Source organism: Ochotona curzoniae, unplaced genomic scaffold (assembly GCF_017591425.1).
Source record: "Ochotona curzoniae isolate NIBS_2020 unplaced genomic scaffold, NIBS_Ocur_1.0 contig_883, whole genome shotgun sequence".
Taxonomy (NCBI): domain Eukaryota; kingdom Metazoa; phylum Chordata; class Mammalia; order Lagomorpha; family Ochotonidae; genus Ochotona; species Ochotona curzoniae.
In genome coordinates, this window is record NW_024466599.1 from 68,658,460 (window position 1) to 68,681,162 (window position 22,703).

Genomic DNA, 22,703 nt, shown 5'->3' on the forward strand with positions numbered 1-22,703 from the left:
CAGATGGGAGGGGCAGGACTGGAACTGGATGGGTGCTAAAGGATGTGTTGTCTGCATGTGGGAGTCCTTTGGGAGCCCTTTCCTGCCATGTCCCAGGGCTCGCTGAAACCTCCTGGGCAGCACACAGGGCCCAGGCTTCTAGTTAGATAGCACATGGCCTTCTGGGTGAGGTCAGCTACCCCCTGTAGCCTGTGAGCACCCAATGTTGGGGACAAAGAGTCAGTGTTGGGGAGCACCCACATAGTGGGCTTGCCATTGCCTTGTCCCTTTGTAACTTGCCCATGGAATAAACATGTCACTTGTGTGCATGGTTCCACAGCACCTGGCCAGCGCACTGGTCCCTGGCAAGAGAAAGTGGGTACAAGCCAGTTTCCAGTCAGCCTCTGGGGGCTTCCGCTGTCCTACTTCCCACATCCAAGACCCACCCCTGCCTTTCTCCTCCTCGGGTGTGGGAGCTGTGGTCACTGTGGTCAGCTGTGACTGCCCTGCTCTTGGCCTGGGCTCTCCACTGAGGCCTCTACCCCTGCCGGAGCAGGAACTTTGGGGCCCATTCAGAACTGCCCTGTGCCTTCCTCCCCTGAGCTGGTGGCCTGTGATTTTCCTTGAACGCAGCACTTTGTGATTCTGACGTAGACTTCAAACAGCCCCTTTTCCTGTCTTACAACAAGGAAATAGGTGGAGTCTCAGAGACACCTGCTAGCAGGGACAGCCCAGACACCAGATCTTCCGGTGTCGGCGTCCCTGCCCTGTTTAGGCTCCACACACGCTTGGCTGCTCACTGCAACATCAGGTGAGTGACCAACCTACAGTCTTCTGCCCAGGTCCCACCACTGTAACCATCTCTGGGGCGAGTCAAAGTGGGGTAAAACCTCCCTGACTCCCCCCAAGGTGTGCAACCTTGACAGGGAATGACTTCTTCTCACCTGCCCTGTATGGGTGCATGTGTGTCGGGGCCAAGGTGCCTATGTCTTTCTCAGGAGGGTCTCAGCTGCTAGGACCCCAATTCTTCAACTAGCTGGTCTCTGCCCAGACTCCATAAGTTGCCTGTTCACCTCAGCCTTCATCTGCTCAGCCCCAGGTAAGTCATGGCCAAGTGCATCAGCATGAGGCCAGAATGTGGCTGGTCTGTGGTGGGGGAGTATAGGTATATGAGGCAGGAGTTCAGTGGAGGGCTGCCAGAAGGGTTTGTGGGACCTGGACAAATGGGTTTGGTTGGAGAAGTGAGCAGATATAGCCAGGGCTGCCATTAGAGAAGTGGTTCCCCTCCAGAGGGTTCAGTACGACACACAGTTGCCTGTCCCATCCCTGGCCTCCTGCTGGGTCCTGTCAGGGCTGTTCCTGCTGCTTGTAGGAACAGAAAAACCTCTGGAAATTAGAGATGTCTCCTGGAGTGCCCAAGCCCTGATCACCAGAGCAGCTCACGGAGGCTGTGAACTTGAATGACAAAATGATTCGCATGCTGGGGTCCATTGGTGGCCTGGGCTGCCTATGGGTAATATGAGTTTAAGAAGGGGGACATCTTGGCCCTGGCACAATGACCTAGTGACTGTATCCTTGCCTTGCAACTGCTGGGATCCCATATGAGCACCTGTTCATTTACCAGCTGCTTTTCTTCCATCTGGCTCCCTGCTTGTGTCCTGGGAGGGCAGTGGGAAATGGCCCAGGGCCTTGGGACCTTGCACCCATGTGGGAGACCTGGGGAGGCGCCTGGCTTCTGGCTTTGGATCAGCTCAGCTGTGAATGTTGTGGGTGCTTGGGGAGTGAACCAGTGGTTGGAGGCTCTTTCTCTCTGTCCTTCTCTCTATGGATCTGATTTTCCAGTAGAAATAAATAAGCTTTTTTTTTTTTTAAAGGGGGATACATCTGGAGATGCTAAGGGAATGACACTCAAGCTCAGCCCAGCTGCTGTGTCTTTGGGCAAGCTGCTTGTCCTCTCTGAGCTCCCATCTGTATCAGTTAATAAATACAGATGGAAATGAGGGTGTCCGGAGGTGCTGGGCTCCTGGCTGATGGCTGAGTTGGCTCAGGAAGGAGTAGGGGTGCATGGAGGACCAGCTCAAGATGTGTCTTGTCTCGGCCAGGGCAGCGAAGGCAGAGTAGGCGCCTCATAAACCTCTGCCGAGATGAGGGTCCAGGGTTCCCCAGGATGGAAGGGTTTTGGTAGCCATGCTGTTTTGTCCTTCCCTCACCTGTTCTCCAGCCTCCCCCAGCAGCCCTGGCAGGGACCCTTGGGGACAGGCCAAGTAGCCTGGAAGGGGAATAAGTACACACTGGAATCAGCAGCTGGGTGCCCTGGGGGGATATCTCTCTCCCTTTCTGTGCTTAGGCAGCTGTGTCTGTGCGTTCTTCAGAGCAGGGAGAGAGTGACTGTACTGTGCTGGGCATGTGAGTGTTGGGTAAGCGTCTTGCCAGAACCCTCGTTCTGCTTGGCTGGGGTTCAGCTGAAGGTCCTGGAATCTGCCGCTCCTGGAGATTTTGCTTGTTGGAGGGTGTTGTAGCAGTGAGACCCTACCAGGCTTCTGATCACCCAATGCTGCCCTGTGTTAAAATGTGGGGTTTGGAAGGTCGTTCTGGGCCTTCTTTTCCTTATCCTCTGCCCCTGAGCCTACTTTTCCCTATCCTCTGCCCCTGAGACCCAGGGAGGGAGTACATCTTGCTGAGTTCCCCCATGTTGAAACCCTCAGCCAGGCCTGCTGGCTGAGACCTCTTAGAGCCTAGTGCAGAGTCCATGACTAGGGAGGAAACTCATTCCCTTGGGGTTAGGCTCAACCACCCAGAGCACAAAACATTTGGTGACCCCCTAGCTGCTGTCACTGTGGCCTGCACTGGAACCCTGGATGGCCTTGTGCTGAGGGACCAATGCTTGTACTCCCCTGTTTGTGGCATTGGGGGCCCAGAAATGACTAGAAATAAAAGAGCCAGGATTCACTTCAGGGCCTCCAGCAGGCACAGGAGTTTCAGGAGGCAAGAGCTTAAGAAGGGAGTAAGGTTGTGAGATGGTATGTGTGTGTGCCATGGGACATGGTAGCTCCTTCTAGCAGTGCCTGTGGTGCAGAGGAATCCCTTGTTTGGCTGAGAGTGCCTAGATTGTGCCACTCCTGCCCCCTGTCCACAGGGCCTGTCAAGTTGGGTTATTGCCTTCCAGCTTCAGTGCCTCGGCCTCCCCTGTGGGAGGGGCTTGAACGCTCCTAGCCTCAGTTGAACCTCAGGACCCTGGCCAGCCAGGTGTGGGAATTAGCACTGCAACAGATCCCGCTGCATGGTGTGCCCCGAGCCTGCTGTTTGCTTTGCACAGCCCTGGAGAATGCACTTGACCCTTTTGCTTGGGTGTCTAGGGGCTCAGGTTTCTCCAGAAGGGCTGTTATTAATGCTGCCTTGTCACAGGGGGACACTGCAGGGTGGCATTTCTGGCATGTACATCTGGCCGGGATCAGAGATTTCCTTCCACTAGAAGGTGAGACTGGGGCTGGGGTCCAGGGGACTGTCCACTCTTGGAGGCTAAATCAAGACCGAGAGTGAGGGAAGAGGCAGGATGGGTGACTTGCAGTCAGAACTGCTAAACCCAGGCTCTGCCTATGTCCTCAGAGAGGCCCCTTGGGCGAGCCCAGTCCAGAAATGCAGGCTGGCAGTGTCTCATGGTGAGTGTGTCCTTCAAGAGCCTGGGGTCTGCAGGGACACAGCATCTTGTCCCCTTGGCCTGAATCTCAGGTCCCGTAGCAGGCGGGCTGTGGACTGGCCCTCCTGAGAGCAGACAGTCCTTGCTGGGCTGGCCTTTATTTCCTGCCTCCTCTGGGCTCCCCAGCATCTCACACTGTGGGACTTTGTCCCCATGTTTTTCTAGCGAGAATTACCCAGACAGGCAGAAGCAGGGTTGCCTGCTGTTTGTTGTGGTTGCCATGATCATGGCTTTCGTTTTTGGCAGTGAGGCAGGGATGGTGGAAAACACTGAGACACCATGGGAGGAAGCCCATCTCTGGGTCACTTTGTCCTTAGGTCTAAGAACCTAATCATGGCTTGGGGTCCTGCCTGGGCCCTGAGAGCCGGTCCCCACCCCCATCTCCTCCTTGCGTCCTAACTGGCTTTTGGTTACCCAGGCTGCACCTGCGGCCACCGTGGGGAGCAGTTTCTCAAAGTGTGTTGCTGACAGTTTCCAGCCACAGCTTCCTGCCCCAGAGACCTGCCTTGCCACCCACCCTTCCCCACTGTCCCCAAAGAAGCCCCCTTAGGCTTTTCTCCTCTTTCCTGAAGCTCCATAACAGAACCTGTCTGGGACTGTAGGCAGAGCTGGTGAGATGGGGAAAATGGCTAGGAAAGAGAGGGCCTACCCAATGTAGGACCTTATGTGGTTAAGGGTACAGTAGTGAGGCTGAAGGAAGACAAGGAGCCCAGTACGGCTGCAGCAGAGGGCTGAGGAGTTCAAGTGCAATAAGCTGGGCAGGAGGGAGCCATGGTAGGTCACAGAGCAAGAGAGAGGCCTCCGGGAACAATTGCCTAGCAGCAGCTTGCAGACACCAGAGCCCAGCTCATGTGAAGGACAGACTTGAGGGGCTCATGTGAGTTAAATCTGAATCTCAGGTTGTATTAATAGAAACGGTTGGTAGAGATCAGGGGAGGTGATGCCAACACAAATCAACTTCAGGCGAGAGATATGGGTGGGAGGACAGGTAGGTGTGACAACAAGTGTAGCCACAAACAGGATGACCCAAATAAAAGTACAGAGGCTGGGGAAGGAGTGAGCAGAGGGCTCAGATAGGAGGTAACAAGACCAGAGAAATTTATGAGGCTCCAATAGAAGGGAGGGTGTGCTGGCACCCTTCACTTTGGGAAGCCAGCACTGAGGAAGTCACAAAGAACATCTTGGGCACTGCAGGGCAGCAAGGATTGGAGTGGCATGGGGGACATTGAGGGGCAGAGAAGCAAACAGGAATCAGGGAGCCAGGCATGGCCATACAGCCTGCTCTTGGCAGCTATTCCTGATTTCATCATTATTTGTAGTGCCCAGTGGATTGTGATCCTGCAGCTCCTGTCCCTCCTTATTCACAAAGACAGGAATAATTTATACACTGTTAGACTATAGACTGTTTCCAACACAATCTGGGGATTTCACAGAGGCGTTCAGCCAAGAAACTCTCACCACTTTCAAGGACAGTCCCCAGTTCCCTCCACCCCACTTAGCGTGTCCCACCCCCAACCCCCACAACAACTACTGTAGTCCTCATAGCTGCAAACAGAGAGAAGAACCTACCTGCTGTTTTACTCTGTAAGTGCCCACAGCTAGCCAGGAATCTGGACTCAATCCAGGTCTTCCCCGTGGGTGGCAGGGACCCACCTCTTTGAGCCATCACCCAAAGGGTGTGCATTAACAGGAAGCTGGAATTGAGATGTTGATCCCAGGCACTCCAGTATGGGCTGCAGTTGTCCCAACAGAGCTTAACCTCTGGGATAAATACCCACCCATACCCAGGATTTTGAATGGAATCTGTTTTTAGCCTGACTTCTTTCACTCAGCTGGTACTATGAGATGCCTCCACAGTATAATGTTTTGTTTTGTTTAATTTCTATTTCATTTTTAAGATTTTAAATTTTTTTATTGGAAAGGAAGATTTATAGAGAAGGAGATACAGAGAGAAAAATCTTCCACTGGTTCACACAACAGTGGTAACAATAGCCAGATGTTGTTTCTTCTCCTCCCCTCCTTCTCCTCATCCTCCTTTTTCCTTCTTTCTTCTGACTTGGTTATTTGAAAGGCATAGTTGCAGACAAGTGCAGAAAAAGAGAGAGGATCGTTCATGTGTTAGTTTACTTTCCAAATAGTGATAACAGCTGGGGCTGGAACAGATTGAAACTAGGAGCCTGGAATTTCATCTGGGTCTCTCACATAGGTCCATCTAAGCACTTGGTCTATCTTCCTGTGCCTTCCCAGAACATTAACAGGAAATTGGATGGGAAGTGATGCTTCTAAGAGGCGCTTAAACCACTGTGTCACAACACAAACCCCATATTAGTGTTGCTTTTCAATTGCTCTCACTATAGTGAGAGGCATGCAGCAGAGTTTATTTTCATGTGTTGAGAAACATTGGTGTCATTCTTAGATTTGACAGTTGTGGGCAGAATGGCTTTAGCTGTCCCATTGCATTCTTGTGGCGGGGTGTAAATTCCCATCTCTTTGGTCTCAAGTGAATGCCTAGGAGCCTTTGGAACTGTTTCTAAATGCTTTAGGGAGTGGCAACCTTCTGCTTGGCTGGAGGCAGGAGGGTGTCACAAATGCAGTCCTTTGTTAATTTCTAGAACACCTGCCTGCTTGTCACATTAGGGATGTCAGGATCTCCTCTCCTGATCCGCACAGGCTGGTCCATCTGGGAGCAAGGCAATCCTCTAGTGAAAGCTGCCCTCGTCTGCTTAACTCTTCTGGTCCCTGTCCTGTGGTTTCCTCTCGGTCCCTGTGTGTCCTTGGCCTTTAGCACTTGTTTGTTCCTGCTTGCATTTGCCTATGCCCCCATGGGCTTGTTACAGAAACCATAGCAGACAAACAACTTAATAGAGAAATAGTTGCTATAGCTAGAGCATCTTACCCAACAGCTCACAAATACTCAGGAAGTGGAAAGAGTTACTTATCCACTCATCATCTACTCCCTCGATTCTACAGTTTCCATTTGACTCTTTGCCAGATCAAATACAATCACACTCCATTATTCATGCAAGTTCACCTATGTGCTGAAGTTTGTAACCTCGGCACCAACGTGGTGCTGTTGTGGGCATATGGTCACACAGAGTGATGAAACATTTGAATCACCTGCTGAGATCGAACATGGTGCCCACTCTCCCTTCCTGTTTCCCCTTTCATATGTCTTTGTCATGGCCTATTTGGTGCCTCATCTTGTGAGATATCTTGAAACTGTATTTTGATTCCTATTGTTCATTTATTTCACTTTATTTGAAAAGCAGAGAGAGATTTTACATCCATTGGCTCACCGCTCAGATGCCTGTAAAATCCAGTGCTGGTCCAGGCTCAGAACCCAGTCTGGGTCTGCTATGTGGGTGGCAGGGACAGAGTGCTTGGACCATCACCTACATCCTCTCAGAAAGGAAGTGGATCTGAGACATCAACTCAGGCACTCTCATAGTGAAGGCAGGCAGGGCAAGTGTGGTCTTACTGCTAAGCCAAGTGCTCATGCCAAAGCCAGTGAATTTCTGGGTTTTGGTGATTACCCTAACCGAAAGGACCCCACACAGGGTGCTGATGTGCTCTCTATGCTCCCATTGGCTAGAGGACTGTGACATGCCTGGTGGAAGAACTCTTCTGTGGATGGATATTCAGATGAGGCTGTGCTTTGTAGAAGTAGGATAGTGAAGTAGGGCAGACGATCGGGGCAAGGGAGGGCAAGGGGAACTGCTAATGCTCCAGGGAGTCAGTAGAAGAGAGGGGAGAAAATTTCCTTTCAGAAGCAAAGCTCCTTCTGTTTTCCTGGCCTCTGCCTGGGGTGCTTTTGCTGTGCTTTGTGGTAAATTGGCTTCTCTTCATCCTTCAGATCTTGGCTTACATGCTGCCTCCTCAGAGGAGGAGTCCGACCCAGCCCTGATCATCTCTTCTCTCACTTTATCACTCTCTGTATCGCTGTATGAATTTCATTCATAATCGTAGACTCAATCTGTGATGATAGACTTCTTTTTTTTTTTTTAAGATTTACTTATTTGTTGGAAAGTCAGATATACAGAAAGGAGGAGAGACAGAGAGGAAGATCTTCCATCTGATGATTCACTCCCCACGTGAGCACAACGGCTGATGCGATACCGATCCAAAGCCAGGATCCAGGAACCTCTTTCTGGTATCCCACACAGGTCCGGGTCCCAAAGCTTTGGGCTGTCCTCGACTGCTCTCCCAGGCCACAAGCAGAGAGCTGGATGGGAAGTGGAGCTGCTGGGATTAGAACCGGTGCCCATATGGGATCCCGGGGCATTCAAGGCAAGGACTTTAGCTGCTAGGCCATGCCACCGGGCCCGATGATAGACTTCTTAATTTATTTTGAAACTCAGAGTTACAGAGAGAGAGAAATGCTGTCTACTTGCTAATTTACTCCTGAGATGACTATAGTGGCCAGCGCTGTGCCCAGCCCAAGACAAAAACTTCTTCCCAGTCTCCCACATGGGTCCAGGGTCCAGGTATCTGGGCCATCTTTTGCTGCTTTCCCAGGACATTCATAGATAGCTGGGTCCCTTGTGGAGCAACGGGACACAATAAGGTGCTCATATGGATCCTGGGACCACAGGCCTGTGGCTTTACCTGCTCCACCACAGCCAGCCCCTATAATGATTTTCTAGCTTCTTTGCTTCTCACAGCTGTCCCCATCCCTAACAGGCAGGAAGGAACCCCCTCTTCCTTAGGCATCCCGGTCTGCTGCACCTGAAACACAGTGTGATCAGCAGCAGTTCCAGGTTATGGTGTATGGGGACTAGTTGGGACATTTGTGGCATGGAACTCCTGCTCTATGATGGGGAGTTGTGGCTCAGGGCATGTCCTCCACCATTCCCCACTCCTTGCCATTACTGGGCCTGACCAACTGGGTTCAGGACATGCAGCTGAGACCCTGACATATGTCTGGTGCCCCCTCTGAACCTGCAGGATCTGGCCAGGTGCAAGAGCGCTCACCTGTGAGGTGAGGTAGCAGAAGCAGCAGCAATGCCAGACCCTGCGGCGCACCTGCCCTTCTTCTATGGTAGCATCTCACGTGCCGAGGCTGAGGAACACCTGAAGCTGGCGGGCATGGCCGACGGGCTCTTCCTGCTGCGTCAGTGCCTGCGGTCGCTGGGTGGCTATGTGCTGTCACTGGTGCACAATGTGCGCTTTCACCATTTCCCCATTGAACGCCAGCTCAATGGCACATATGCCATTGCGGGCGGAAAGGCACACTGTGGCCCAGCCGAACTCTGTGAGTTCTACTCCCGAGACCCAGATGGGCTACCCTGCAACCTGCGCAAGCCCTGCAACCGGCCATCAGGCCTCGAACCACAGCCGGGGGTGTTTGATTGTCTGCGTGACGCCATGGTACGTGACTACGTGCGCCAGACATGGAAGCTGGAGGTGAGTGTGTAGCAGGGAGATGCTAGAGTGGGATGGAAAGGACAGGGTGTGACCATGAGATGCCCATTTGAAGGCTGCATGGGCAAGCCTGATTGAAAGTTGGGACTTCAGTAGAGGGCATGGAGGCAAGGGCTTGGTCATGGCCCTTTGTGGCTGGGGACTGAGAGAATGAATGATGGGATGGTGGACAATTCCTCACATCAAATATTGTGCTTTAGGTGGGGCTGGAATGTGGGGCCTGAACCAGGGTCACCACCTTCGCCAATTGGGAGGGGACCACAGAGATGGGATCCATAGACTAATCCTAAGGGCATGTGGGTGAAGTAGAGTTTTACAGGATAGGACAATCCCAAGGGCCCAGGTGATGGACAGAGGTTTATGACGCAATACCTACAGCCTCCTCTCCCCTGGTCTCCTAGGGCGAGGCCCTGGAACAGGCCATCATTAGCCAGGCCCCCCAGGTGGAGAAGCTCATTGCCACAACAGCCCATGAGCGGATGCCATGGTACCACAGCAGTTTGACACGCGAGGAAGCTGAGCGCAAGCTCTACTCGGGCGCTCAGACTGACGGCAAGTTTCTGTGAGTGGGGTTGGCAGTTCTTGGTGGGATGGGACCTCCCAGATTTGCAGGAGGCTCACAAGGGGTTTTAGATTACCAAGCAGCAACCACACCTGGAAACGCTTCCTGAGCCTGTTGGTCTGGGTGGGAATCCCTCCTCTGTCTCCTGCTGGCTGCAGCTCCAGGGTAATGGGAGAATTTCTGTCCAGCTCCAGTCTGCAAGCAATTACCTAATACTAGCTGGGTAACAGACACTGATGGCAGTGAAAGGAGCAGACACAAGTGTCCATCCTCCCCCTTGCCCCAAAAGCTGCTGAATCAACGAAAAAATACAGGCTGTGCCAGCTGGTGATAAGTGGTACAGGTGTACAGGTGGGGAGGACAGGTGATATTCCATTAGGCCAGGAAGAAGCCAATGACTGCAACAGCCAGGGCTGGGAGAGGCTAAAACCAGGAGCCTGGAACTCCATGTGTGTCTCCCTCATGGGCAGCAGGAACCCAAGCACTTGTGATATCCTCTGCTGCATCCCAGGATGCTGAATCAGCAGGGGAGCAGCTGGACCTTGAATGGTTGCTCTGGTGTGTGAGGGTGCAGTTGCAAGTGGTGTCTTGCCCCTCTCTGCACAGTGCCCGTCCTCTTGAGAAAGTAGGTTTTAAGGAAGTGAGTAAAGGAGGTAAGGAGTGAATGGTATTAGTTTCAGATGGCACATGGGTACAGCGAGTGTCAGGGTCAAAGAAAGGGATGTGTCAGGCACATTGGAGAGACATTGAGGCACCAGTTATGGTGGCAAGAGACAGATAGAGAGGTAGAGGCAGGAGTGCAGTACAAGGCAATGATTTTGGCTTTTGCCCTAAGAGGGATAGAAACCATGAAAGGCATGAAGCAAGTCCCTTTGTGTTGGAGATGGTAGCCGCTGACATAAAGATTGCATACATTAGGACACATAAAGCTATGGGACAGTACCTGGCATTTGTGAAAATTGCACTGCAGGTTAGCTCTCGTTAGGTGTGGGTGAACGTGTGTAGGTGTATCTGATCAGTAACTGGGACTATGTGGCTGACTGTGAGTCTAGAATCTAGAAGCTGTTGAAATGTCTCTGCTGGGTGTTGGAAAGCCCTGCTGGCTGCTGCTTTCTGGGTGGGACACTGGTTCCTTAATGTTCTGATGTGCACGAGGGGCCCTTAGGTTCAACATACAGGGACACATGGCTCTGGCCTCTCTCCCATGCCCTCAGGACATCCAGTGTCCCCTTCAGGAGGTCTGTGGGGGACAATTCCCAGGGCTGCCTTCTTTTGGGTGCTCCTGGGTCTGAACTCCCTCCTGGCTGAATCCTCAGTGTCTCTACCTCCTTCAAGCCTGCTCCTTCTCCTGGCCCCACCCACTTGGAGGGACCCATCCCTTTCCTGGATTTCTCCTGCCCATTTGAAGAGGGATTGATGGCTTGTAGGCCTCCCACAAGATGCAGTTCTCTCCTTGTGATTCTGCCATCAGCTGACAAAATATCATTCTCATCCCACTTGGCTGCAATGTCAGTTTGGATAGCCCCACCTGCTAGGCAGGGCCTTTGTGTTAGTGTCTTGGTTCCCAAAGTCTTATGTTCATGGTAAATGGAATCAGAGTGAAGATTTGTTGTGGTAGTGGAGGTTAAGAGGTAAGCCTGGTGGAAGATGTTTCAATCGTTGGTGTATCCTTAGAAGTTACTTCTCTCCAGAGGACTGGGTATTGGCCTGGGATGGTCCCAGCCTCATGCTGGGCTGCCTTGCTCACGTGTGGTCCTCCCTCCCTCCTCATGCACTGTGCTGTTCTGGTCCTAGCCTCAGCAGTTGGCTAAATCAATAGGGCATTTTTGGTCTTGCACTGTGAATCTCTACAAGTGTGAGCTGAAATAAACCTAATTCTTCCTTCAGTGTCTCCTCTGGGATGTTTATCGTAGTGACACATAGCTGACTCATAGGCTCAGGGATTTGAGATACAAGTTGGGGTGATGTTTCTAAGCTCTCAGGGGTGTTCTTGAGTGCCTGTTAGGTCATTCTCAGCTGCAGGGACTGGTTGTGACCAACTTAAGGCTGGGCTGTTTCCTGTCTGACAGGAAGCCTCTGCACTTGTCACACTCAGCTTTCACTCTGCAGTTAACTGCCGCAAGTTCATCAGCATGAGACAACAGTGCCTGCTTCTCATGATGCTGGGGAGCCAGCTGAACAGGCCTTCTGGTTTGTCTCAGCTTCACTTGGTCTGAGTAGGTCACATTCAGGGTCAGCTAGGTGATGGGGCTGAGCTGGCTGAGGTACGGTCTTCATCTGGCAGGCTAACCTGGGTTCATCCACTTGCTGGTGGTTGCAGGGTTCCCAAGAATAGACAGAGAGGGTTTGTGTCAAGACCCAAGTGCATCTCAAGTCTCTGTTTGTGTAATGTTACAGATGTGTTAGTCAACATAAATCCAATGGGCCAAACCAAAGTCACCATGCAGAGAGGGCTACACAAGGGAGAGGTTAAGTTTTTTTTTTTTTTTTTTTTTTTAAGAAAAACATTTATTTATTTATTTCAAAAGCAGAATTACAGCAAGTGAGGGAAGGAAGGAAATCCTCCTTTCCAGCATGGGTCAGGCTAAAAAGAGGGGTAAGTGTCAGGGGCCTAGGCCCTTGGGTCATTGTCTACACATTTCCCAAACGTATTAGCAGGGAGCTGGATTGGAAGAGGAGCAACTAGGACTCAAACTTGTGCTCATATGTGATGCCAGAATTGCCAGGTTGAGCACAATGAAGGCAGTCACTGGAGTCCTTCCTATTGCCATCACCCTGTCTCTTCATTACTGCTCTCTCCTTCATAGAATGCATTCCCAACTTTCTTTGAACGTATGGTCTGGGTTTCCTTCTCTGAGTTTTTCTTAAGTCCTCAGCGTGTTTTTATTTTTTTTCTTCCTTCTTTCCTTTCTTTCCTTCTTCCTTCCTTTCTTTCCAACCTCCCTCTCTCCCCCTTCTTCCTTCTTTCTCTTTTTCTTTCTTTCTCTCTCTGTCTCTCTCCCTCCCCCCTTCATCGCTTTCCCTCTGTTTCTTATTGTTTTCTTTTGTTTTAAAAAGATTCATTCATTTATTTTGAAAGGTAGAGACAGTGACCTCCATATGCTGGTTTGCATTGGTCAGAGGCAGGCTGGTCTGAAGCCCAGAGCTTCTTCTGGGTTTCCCACATGGATGCAGGGACCCAAGGACTTGGCTCATTTTCTGTTGCTTTTCTAGACCATAAGCAGAGAGCTAGATAAAAAATGGAGGAGCAGAGTCTCAAATTGGCACTCCTGTGGGATGCCAGTGTGACAAGCAGTGACTTTTCCCAATATGGCTTTCCATCCCTGTGCTTTCTTTGCCTGGTTTATGTTTTTTACCTGCTCTCACCTGCCTCTCTTCCCCCATTTAATTATTCATTTGAACAAGGCAGCGTGACTGAAAGGCAGATAAAAAGAAGTCTTGCATCTGTTGATGCACCTCCCCTTATGGCCACAGTGGTGGGGTTGGATCAGGCTGAAGCCAAGAACCTGGAACTTCATCCATGTCTCCCAGAGGGTAGCAGGGGCCCAATCACTTGAGCCATCTCTGCTTTCCCACATGCATTAGCAGGGAGCTGGATTGGAAGTGGAGCTGCTGGGACTTGAATTGGTGCTTATATGGGGTGAAGACAATAGTTGCCACAATACTGGCCTCTACTCGTTAAGTCTTAAATAGAAAGGTTGTCAGTTTGGGCTAAATTCAAGTGGATGTGCTTCTGCTTTTCTAAAAATTGATTATGTACTTGAGAAAAGGTAAGGAGGGATGGAGAGAGAGAAAGAGAGTCGAGCTCCTGTCTGCTGACTAACTCCCCAGATGTACACTTGGAGCTGAAGCCGGGAAGTGGAACCTCAATCCAAGTGTCCTCTATGCGTTTCAGGAACTCAGTTTTTTTTTTGTTTTGTTTTGTTTTTTGTTTTTTTTGCCATCACTGGTGGCTTACACAGGCCACATTAGCAGGAAGCTGGAATTGGTAGCTAGAGCTGGGATTTGAACCCAAGCATTTCAATCTGAGATGCAGATTTCCTAAAGGGCATGTGAACACCTATGCCAGATGTCTGCCACTCCTGCCCCTTTCTTGAACTTGTATATGCAGTTACAGTGAATGGGGCTGGATGGTCTAGAATGGCTTCCCTCCCATGTACCGGTAGTTGGTTGACCCATGTGGCTTCTTTGGTGGGTATCTTGGACTCATTTCCATGGTGATTGCAGGGTTACCAGGAAAAGCAAGAGAGAGCAGTTAGGCCTTGGTAGTCCACCAGTTTTCAAGCTCTTGCTTGTTTTATCTCTACAGATTTCTTATTGGTCATTACACATCACATCTGGCAATGGAACTCTGATTAAGGATCTGGGGAAGTGGATGAGAACAGCTGCTAACCCTGCGACTATTCCTTTTTAATATTACACATTAGCTGGTGGGCACCTCTGTGTGACCCTCAGGACTCTCACTAGAACTAGCCCCCAGGCTAGCCCAGCAGCCTCATTATGGAAGCAGCCTCCTCTCCCTGCGATGTCTGTGTTATTAGGTTTGCTGTGGTCTTCTCTTTTTTGTCTCTTAGGGCTCCCTTATCAGGCCCACACACTGATTTTTTCCATCCCTCTTTGTATCTTCAAGTTGATGTGGGCTACCCTAAGAACCATATCATTCTTCGTTGTAATTTCCAAAGAACAAGCTGTCAAGGAATGGATTTTGGTTATAGCTTTTCCCTTTTCTTTCACCTAGGCCCCACCATTGTCATGTTGGGGCCCTTGCCCTTTTCTTTGAAACTGGAAGGGCCATGGTGTGAGTTGGACTCACACCTGCCTCACTCATCATGTGCCTGGCCTGTGGTTGATACTTGGTGGTCTTTGTTTAGTGAGAGAATGTCTGTGGCAGGATCCATACCTTTGCAGGGTTTACCTCTTGAAAGTATCCACTTGCAGGCCATCCTGATCGCTTGTTCCTGTTGCCCACCATCAGCCAGCTCTTAGTGACTCAGCGTAGTTCCAGCCACTGACAGTTTCCATAGCTTGGAAAGCCCCAGGACCAGCTGCCTCTCCTCCACAGGAATCTGTGCTCAGCCCAGGAACAGAACCTGTGACAGCCACTCAAAATCAGACTGGTTGTGAAGAGACATAGAGGAGTTTCACTGTGAGAGTTTCTTTTGAGGGTGTCAGGGTGTATGTTTATGTGGTTGTATGTGTGTGTATGTGAGTGTGGCATGTGTGAATGGGTGCATGTGTGTGAATGCAGGTACATGTCTCTGTGTGAGTGCACATATGTGTATGACCATATGTATATGTATGCATGTGAGTGTGTATATGTGCATGTGTGTGGAGTATATTTGTTTACTCTCTGCTGGAGGTTTGAGTAGACAGGTTCTTGCCCACAAAAGCACTGTCCTAGAGAGGCTCACTTCCCACTCTAGTTGAAGGATGTTGGTGTGTCCACTTTGGCAAATTTCCAGCAGAAAGCAATTAAGGTGTCAGTGTGTGAGAGCTAAGCCTGTCACCCTAGCTTTTCAGCCTCCTGTGGTGATTGCAGTCACATCTGCTGCTGTGTGCAGAGGTGGCCTGGGAGCTTGCATTGGTCTTGTACTTGCCTGTGTGGGGCTTTGCATAGAACTGGCTTTCTTCTCCCCAAGGAAATCATTACAAGTTTTCCTGCTGAAGACGATGTGCTGCTTTGTGAATGGCTCAGGGTCTGCTGTAGAGGTCCACTGCCCCTCCAATGAGAGCCACGTATTCCCCTGGGCTGCCAAGTGCCCTGTACATCCAAGTGACTGTCTATTGGGTAGCAAATGTCTGGTCATGGGAGGCCAAGTGGTTCAACTGTGCAGGGCCAAGTGCCCAGCTGTAGGTGGCTGAGTATATGCCCCTGAAGTGGAGGTGGAGTGGGCAGCAGTTTCACCGTGAGTGGCTGCACATTTGCCCTTGGGTGGGTGTGGCTTTCATATGACCTGCCTTTTTCCCCATCACTGAGCTATTAGCACCGTAATAGAGGTCACACAGGGCTGAACTTAGCTTGTCGGTCCCTGCTGCTTTGCCCATAAGACTCTGGGATGCCGATCCTGAAGATGGAAGCTATGGCCGAGCAGGAGGGATGGCCCCCAAGGTGGTCAGAGGGGTGATGGGTGACATGTCATCCTGGCACCCCCTCCAGGCTGAGGCCCCGCAAGGAACAGGGTACGTATGCCCTGTCCCTAGTCTACGGGAAAACCGTGTACCACTACCTCATCAGCCAGGACAAGGCAGGCAAATACTGCATTCCAGAAGGCACCAAGTTTGACACGCTCTGGCAGGTAAGTAGGCCACCCTAGCACCCTAGGGTCAGCAAGTGGGGGACACATGGCCAGACAGGGAGATGGGGTCCTGCTGATGCCCTCTGCTGGCAGTTGGTGGAATACCTGAAGCTGAAGGCGGATGGGCTCATCTACTGCCTGAAGGAGGCCTGCCCCAACACCAGCGCCAGCGCTGCCGCAGGTGTGTGGGTTGTGGACCGGCTGGTGAGGGGTGGATGGGAGACCCCAGCCCAATCCAATCCAGCCCACCACACCCCTCACTGACCCCTCTGCTCCTCCCAGAGGCTGCTGCTCCCACGCTCCCGGCCCACCCATCCACCTTTTCCCAAGTGAGTAGGGGATACCTCGATTGCAGCTGTGGGTGGGTGGGGGTGGCTAATGGGGTTGCCAAGGAGGGTGAGGGGGTATTCCCAAAGGAGGGACTGGGCACTGCTCATGCCATGACCTTTAGTCTCATAGACGGATGGACACCCTCAACTCAGATGGGTACACTCCAGAACCAGGTGAGCTGATGAGGAATGGGGTGGCGGTGGGGTCATGCCAGGTGCTGAGCTAAGTCCCTGGCTGGAGTGTGGGACCTCGGTGGGGCTAGGCCTGCAGTGCTGACTGGGTTGGGCTTTGTGCACACATATATATATATCACGGTGGCTGTCCTTGCACTGCCTTGCACAGCTCAGGCTGTGTCCCTGGCCCGCAGGCTCCCTGTGCATAGCTATGCTGTGGGCCTACTCTGTGCAAGTCCCAGGATACCATGTGTAGGCACTCATGGGTCCCTCTCTAAGGCAGGCTTAAGTCCACATTCCTAAAACACTCCACCAGGGATTTTCACCTGTCCACATACATGGTTCCATGTGCACCCAGGTGCCTACATTTGGAGGCATTGGTATGACTGTGTGGTGCATATATAGATGTACAGAAGCATCTAGACGCGATATACAGGCTTCTAGAATCCACTTGTACTTGAAAGTACACACATGTGAATATACACACATGAACATACATGCACGCTCTCCCTTGTTTTTGCCCAAGGAGGATGTATCCTCCACCAGGGCTCCTGCCTTATGAGGCTAAGAATCCCCACCTGTCCCTTTGCCTGGGAGTGCATGGCTATGTGTGTACCTAGCGCTAGGCATAGCATCCCCAGAAAAGCCGCGGCCGATGCCCATGGACACAAGCGTGTACGAGAGCCCCTACAGTGACCCTGAGGAGCTCAAGGACAAGAAGCTCTTCCTGAAGCGCGAGAACCTCCTGGTGGCCGACATTGAACTTGGCTGTGGCAACTTCGGCTCTGTACGCCAGGGTGTCTACCGCATGCGCAAGTATGGCCACTCCTGCTGTGCTGGGGCAGTGGGAGCTGGGCTGTCTGGGACTGATGCAGATGAGGGCCAGAGGGAGGGTTGGGCAGAGGCCTCTCCAGTGCCTGTGTCAGGGAGCTGCAGAGTTCCCCCATGTTCCCCTACCCCCACCCCTGCTTCCCCTGAGTCTGTTGGTGCTCCAGGGCAAGGGTGTAGCTCTCTAAGATGGTTTTTCTCAGCATTGAGCAGTTCCCAAAAGGGTCTCACTTGTGTGCTGTCCTTAGCTGACCCTCTCGGTCTCCATCTGGGTGGTCAGGGTCCACTGCCAATGAACTCAGGGGAGAAGAGAGGCTGACAGGTGGAAATAGGGGTATCAGCAGCACCCCTCCTTCCCTGGATGGGTTCAACCATGCACTTCCCGCACGGTTGGCAGGAAGCAGATTGACGTGGCCATCAAGGTGTTGAAACAAAGTACTGAGAAGGCGGACAAGGACGAGATGATGCGGGAGGCGCAGATCATGCACCAGCTGGACAACCCCTACATCGTGCGGCTCATTGGCGTGTGCCAGGCCGAGGCGCTCATGCTCGTAATGGAGATGGCAGGAGGCGGGCCCCTGCACAAGTTCCTGCTGGGAAAGAAGTGAGCAACCCCCAACTCCTCACCCCGGCACAGGCCTGAGGTTGGGGTCAGGTGGGGCATGGGGCTCACACACTGTTGGACTCACATTCCTGGTAGAACTGTGCACATGCCAGGACAGCCTACACCATGCCCACGCCCACTCCCATGCCCTCTGCCATCACACAGGCGTCTACAAGGCTGAAATGCCCACCTTGTTTCCCGGCTTGTATCATGAGAGTGATCATAGGCTCTGTTCCCAGGGGCTGGTGAAGAATGACAGGAGTAGGCTACTTGGCCAGGCTTGACCCCAGCCTGCAGCACCCTCAGCCTGCTGGGTTGTGTTGCATTTTTAAAGGGTTTAGAAGAAGCAAACGTCTGGGAGAAAGATGCTGGGTGGCATGCTCTGCAGGCCATATTTACTGTCTGCCCCTGCACTGAGAAGCTGGACCCTCACCTCTGACTTAGAGAAGCATCCTAAGTGCATACACAAATACTGTGTACAGAGTGATGGAGTCTGTTACAAGGGTGGGGAAAGGACACACACCCACACTGTGTGCAGGAATATAGTGGGCCAGGAAGGAAGGCTTTCTACCCTGCTCCCTCTGTGTTCCCTGGAAGGCAGCTAGAACTCCTGCTCCTTATGGACTCTTATGGGACTCAAAAGGAGAGTGGTTATGTGACAGCCCCCCTATCTCCTCCCTCAGGTGAGTAGCAGTATGTCCTGGGAAGGGGTCATTTAACTGACAGGTAGATGGATAGGATTACATAGGGCAGGAGGACGTGTGGCTACCAGCTCATGACCCCTAAACTAGCTACTATCTATACCAAGAGCACATAGAAATGCCAGCCTGGGAGCTACAGGGAGAAGGGAGGTCTCAACCAGCTGAGTGTGGTAGCCAAACATAGTTGCATGAAACAACATTCCAGGCAGCTGGTACCCCCTGTGCAAAGGCCCTGAGGAGGGCCCATGCCTGGTGTGACAACAGTGCAGAGAGAACGTGGGCAGGTAGATGACTCCAGGCCTCATGTGCTCCCAGGGGACATGGACTTTTGGCCCAAGGAAGGCAGGAGCTCTGAGAGGCTATGAGCACCCAGAGGGGCAGCAACAGAAAAAAAAACTGGTGGTCCAGGCTGAGTTGAAGTCTCTGGGCCAAAGGTGCTGCTGGGGACTGGGTCAGGGGTAGAAGTGGTGGCAGGATTCTGAAGCAATTCTGAAAGCAGAACCTTACTGATGGACTGAGTGTGAGTGTAAGAAGAGTGGAGAGCAGAGCTGCGGAAGGAGGGAGTACCTGGAGAAGACAGTGGGGTGGGGCGGGGAGCTGGTGTGTGAGCTGCCATCGAGGGCATGATGAGGTTGCAGGCTGAGGTTCAAGCTCAGAGTCATAACATTAGGGGTGACACTTTGCCTCAAGGCTGCTGGAGGGCAGGGGCTTGGCTTCTGAATCGCTGTGGCCTCAGCCTCTTTCCTGGCACACAGCAGGTACTCAGCTGAACCCAAGCTCCCCAGGCCTGTGTTCACACGGGTGGGAGACCTGGGCTGTCTTCTACCATCTGACCTGCCTCCTCCTTTGCCTTAGAGAGGAGATCCCCGTCAGCAATGTGGCTGAGCTGCTGCACCAGGTGTCCATGGGGATGAAGTACCTGGAGGAAAAGAACTTTGTGCACCGGGACCTGGCGGCCCGCAATGTCCTGCTGGTCAACCGGCACTATGCCAAGATCAGTGACTTTGGTCTCTCCAAGGCACTGGGTGCTGATGACAGCTACTACACGGTGCGTTCCTGGCCTCTGGTGCCCAGGCAGAGGAATCTGGGGTGAAGGGATGTTGTACAGGGTCCCTGAGCTCTGCCCAGCAGCATCTCCCCTCCTCCTTCTCTCCCCACCCAGGCCCGCTCAGCAGGGAAGTGGCCACTCAAGTGGTATGCACCTGAGTGCATCAATTTCCGCAAATTCTCCAGCCGCAGTGATGTGTGGAGCTATGGGGTCACCATGTGGGAGGCCTTCTCCTACGGCCAGAAGCCCTACAAGGTAGGTGCTGTGGGCTGTGGTGGGTAGCGCACGGGTGGGTGTGGCAGCGGGGGTGAGAGCCCTGGTTGCTCACACCTGCCTTTGGTCCCTGGCTTGAGCAGAAGATGAAGGGCCCCGAGGTTTTGGATTTCATCAAGCAGGGCAAGCGAATGGAGTGTCCCCCCGAGTGTCCACCTGAGATGTACACGCTCATGAGTGACTGCTGGATCTACAAGTGAGTGCCAGGGATGGGGGGCGGGGTCCAGTCAGATGTTGCACCCAAGCCCCACCCACAGTCACGCCTCCCTCAGACCCTCCTGGCTCCCAGCCTTTCCTCCTCTTGTATCAGCACTCTTCCCCAAGGGCTCACAGTGCTCCCCAGGAGCCAAAACCCACCAGCCTGGCTGTGGACCTTGGGCCCCACCAGCTAACACTCCCTACTGACCCTGCAGTTCCCTAGCTGTGACACCAATATTCAGGCCAGGGGACAATCCTCTGGTGTCTCCTAGCACCCAATGGCCCATGGGCTGACCCAGAGGCACTGGAGCACTCATACTCAATCTGCCTCTCCTGGTACATGCTCAACACTGCCATCCTGACTCCTTACACCACTGGTGTCCCAACTGTCCGTCAAGCAAACAGCACATGCTGATGCCACGTGCTGGCACTTGGCCCTTTGTACCCCATCAGCCAACACTATGATGTTGTAAACCAAAGCAAGCCATCCAGCAGGTAGACACTCCATTCATGAGTTCATCCTACTCCAGTCTTCACTGGGAAGCTCCCTAGGTCCCCAACACAGCACGTTACCCTCCACAGCCATGGGCTCTTCCTCCTCAGATTCAACCATCTGCTGAATTGAAAAAAAAATTTTTTTTAATCGTGTTATGCTGAACTTGTACAAGACTCCCCCCAACCCTACCCTAGTCATTATTCTCAGTCTGATGTACCGATTGTTCACACAGTATTTTACATTAGGTTAGCTAATTGTAGCCCCAGCTCCCACTGTCCACACCACTCATAGAACTCCAGCCTTGGATCTGACTGCAAGTTGCACACCTGCACCCAGAAAAGCCTGGGCCTAGAATGCCCATACCCTGTAACTGGCACCCAGCCCTGTGCATGTAAGATCCCAGCTCCCCATGAGCCCTGACGCCCAGTGAATGCCATTCCCTAAGCCCCTGCCTGGATCTAGTGCTTATCCGCACCTCCCCGCCCCCGCAGGTGGGAGGACCGTCCAGACTTCCAGACCGTGGAGCAGCGCATGCGGACCTATTACTACAGCCTGGCCAGCAAGGCTGAGGGGGCCCCAAGGGCTGGCCAGGGAGCCGAGGCCGCCTGCGCCTGAGCTTCCCACCAGGGACTCCCAGTTGCGCTTCTCTCCACCAGAGGGTCCCCAGGCACGGAGGTTCCCCAGGTGGCCTGCTTCCAGAGGAGACCCGGGATTGGGGTGCGGGAGTGGGCTGGTGCATCCTGGCCCTGGCCAGTGGACTAGAAGAGGGGGACCCAGAAAGCGGGAGCCCTCGGTCTACGGGGCCTTCCTTGGACGGGAGTCCCCAGCGGCCAAGATGTCCATCACTGGAATAAACTGAGTTTCTTATGGTGGGCGCTTCCTCCTTTAAGCCAGGCGGAAGGGCAGGGGCCGTGAGGGCAGTGGCTCGTGGGCAGCTGTCGTCCTGGACGGAGGGGCGGGAGCGCAGCGGGGAAACTGAGGCGGCGTGGCTGTGGGACTCGGGAGCCCGCGGGACAGGCTCAGCAGCAGTGATGTTTGGCCGGCGCCGGGGCCCACGCCGAGCACGAGAGCACGAGAGACACGCCGGACCGTCTCCAAGTCCCCTCAGGTGGTGCCAGCAGCTGCGCCCGCGGTCCTGCGCGGAACGCCCCCGCCTCCCCTTCCTCCACTCTGATTGGCTGCGTTCTCAGGTTCCAGCCAATGCCTCGCTGGGGCGGGCGTGGCCAGAGGCGCTGGGCCTCCTGGGAAGGCGGGGCGCTCCGGGTCGGTCGGCTGGAGCCGGAAGGGGGTGCGGTGGCGCCCGAGGCCGTGTCGTGGGGGGCGCCCTGGGGTGCTGGCTGCGGGCCTCGGCACGCGTGAGTACCCCGCCACGCCGGCTCCCCGGTGACCGGGGACGGCCGCCCCAGGGCCGGGCGGCCAGGCAGCTCCGGCGGACAGTCCACGCCGGCCGCTCGGGGCGCGTTCGCCGTGGCGTCGGGGGGCTTTGAGGAGTGTAAGGCCCGGACAGCTTCGAACTCGGGGAGGGAGAGGAAGCCTCCGCACGCGCCTGCAGCTCGGTCGGTCGGTCGGGCGGCGTGGGGAACGCGCGCGTTTACATTTTACACAGCGGCACCTGGAAAACCGGTATGAAACTAAACATATGAAAAAAAAATGAGCGCGTGAGAGTTCGTCCAGGAATGCCATCACTGCGTTTAAGGAGTAGTAAAACGCGTTGATTTTTAAAATGAGTTGCTTGAGAACTAAATGAACGAATGGGGTGAGGGGGAGACTCTTCAAAATCAGTGGTCTAATGTTTATGGATTCCTAAACGGTCCTGTTGGCTAGTGTAGATTTTTACGTAAAATGTTTTGGGTAAATACACTTTGCCTTTTTTTTTTTTTTGGCATTCACACTTGTTTGGATTCCTTTCGTGATTGTGCTTGAAGCTGGTGGGGTTTTATCGGAAGCCGGCGGTACAAGGAGGGGTTCACACCCAGTGTGGTGGGCATGGGAAGCCGGTAGGGGCTGCAGTTAAAGGCCTCAGTACCAGGTGCCCCCCAGCCTCACAGGGGTGGTCCCTGTAACAGGATTACTGCAGCTCCTCTGGCTCCTGTCTCT

The 22,703-nt window shown here is 53.1% G+C and overlaps 1 protein-coding gene across 6 annotated transcripts; it reads left to right on the forward strand.

Annotated features, from left to right (window-relative positions):
* The first annotated feature begins 726 nt into the window (after positions 1-726).
* Positions 727-21,475, forward strand: LOC121165192 (tyrosine-protein kinase ZAP-70). 6 transcript variants are annotated; one of them, XM_040993755.1, is made up of 15 exons: positions 727-790; positions 978-1,078; positions 8,621-9,079; positions 9,499-9,659; positions 15,817-15,955; positions 16,049-16,136; positions 16,238-16,284; positions 16,407-16,458; positions 17,079-17,274; positions 17,684-17,890; positions 19,447-19,639; positions 19,754-19,894; positions 19,996-20,108; positions 21,098-21,242; positions 21,388-21,475. In XM_040993755.1, the coding sequence occupies exons 3-14, from the start codon at positions 8,678-8,680 to the stop codon at positions 21,219-21,221; spliced, it is 1,863 nt and encodes a 620-aa protein (XP_040849689.1). In that variant the 5' UTR covers positions 727-790; positions 978-1,078; positions 8,621-8,677; the 3' UTR covers positions 21,222-21,242; positions 21,388-21,475. The 6 variants fall into 6 exon arrangements, with proteins under 6 accessions (XP_040849689.1, XP_040849688.1, XP_040849691.1 ...); XM_040993754.1 differs by having other exon boundaries at positions 21,098-21,475; XM_040993757.1 differs by lacking the exon at positions 978-1,078 and having other exon boundaries at positions 774-790; positions 21,098-21,475.
* Positions 21,476-22,703: the final 1,228 nt, after the last annotated feature.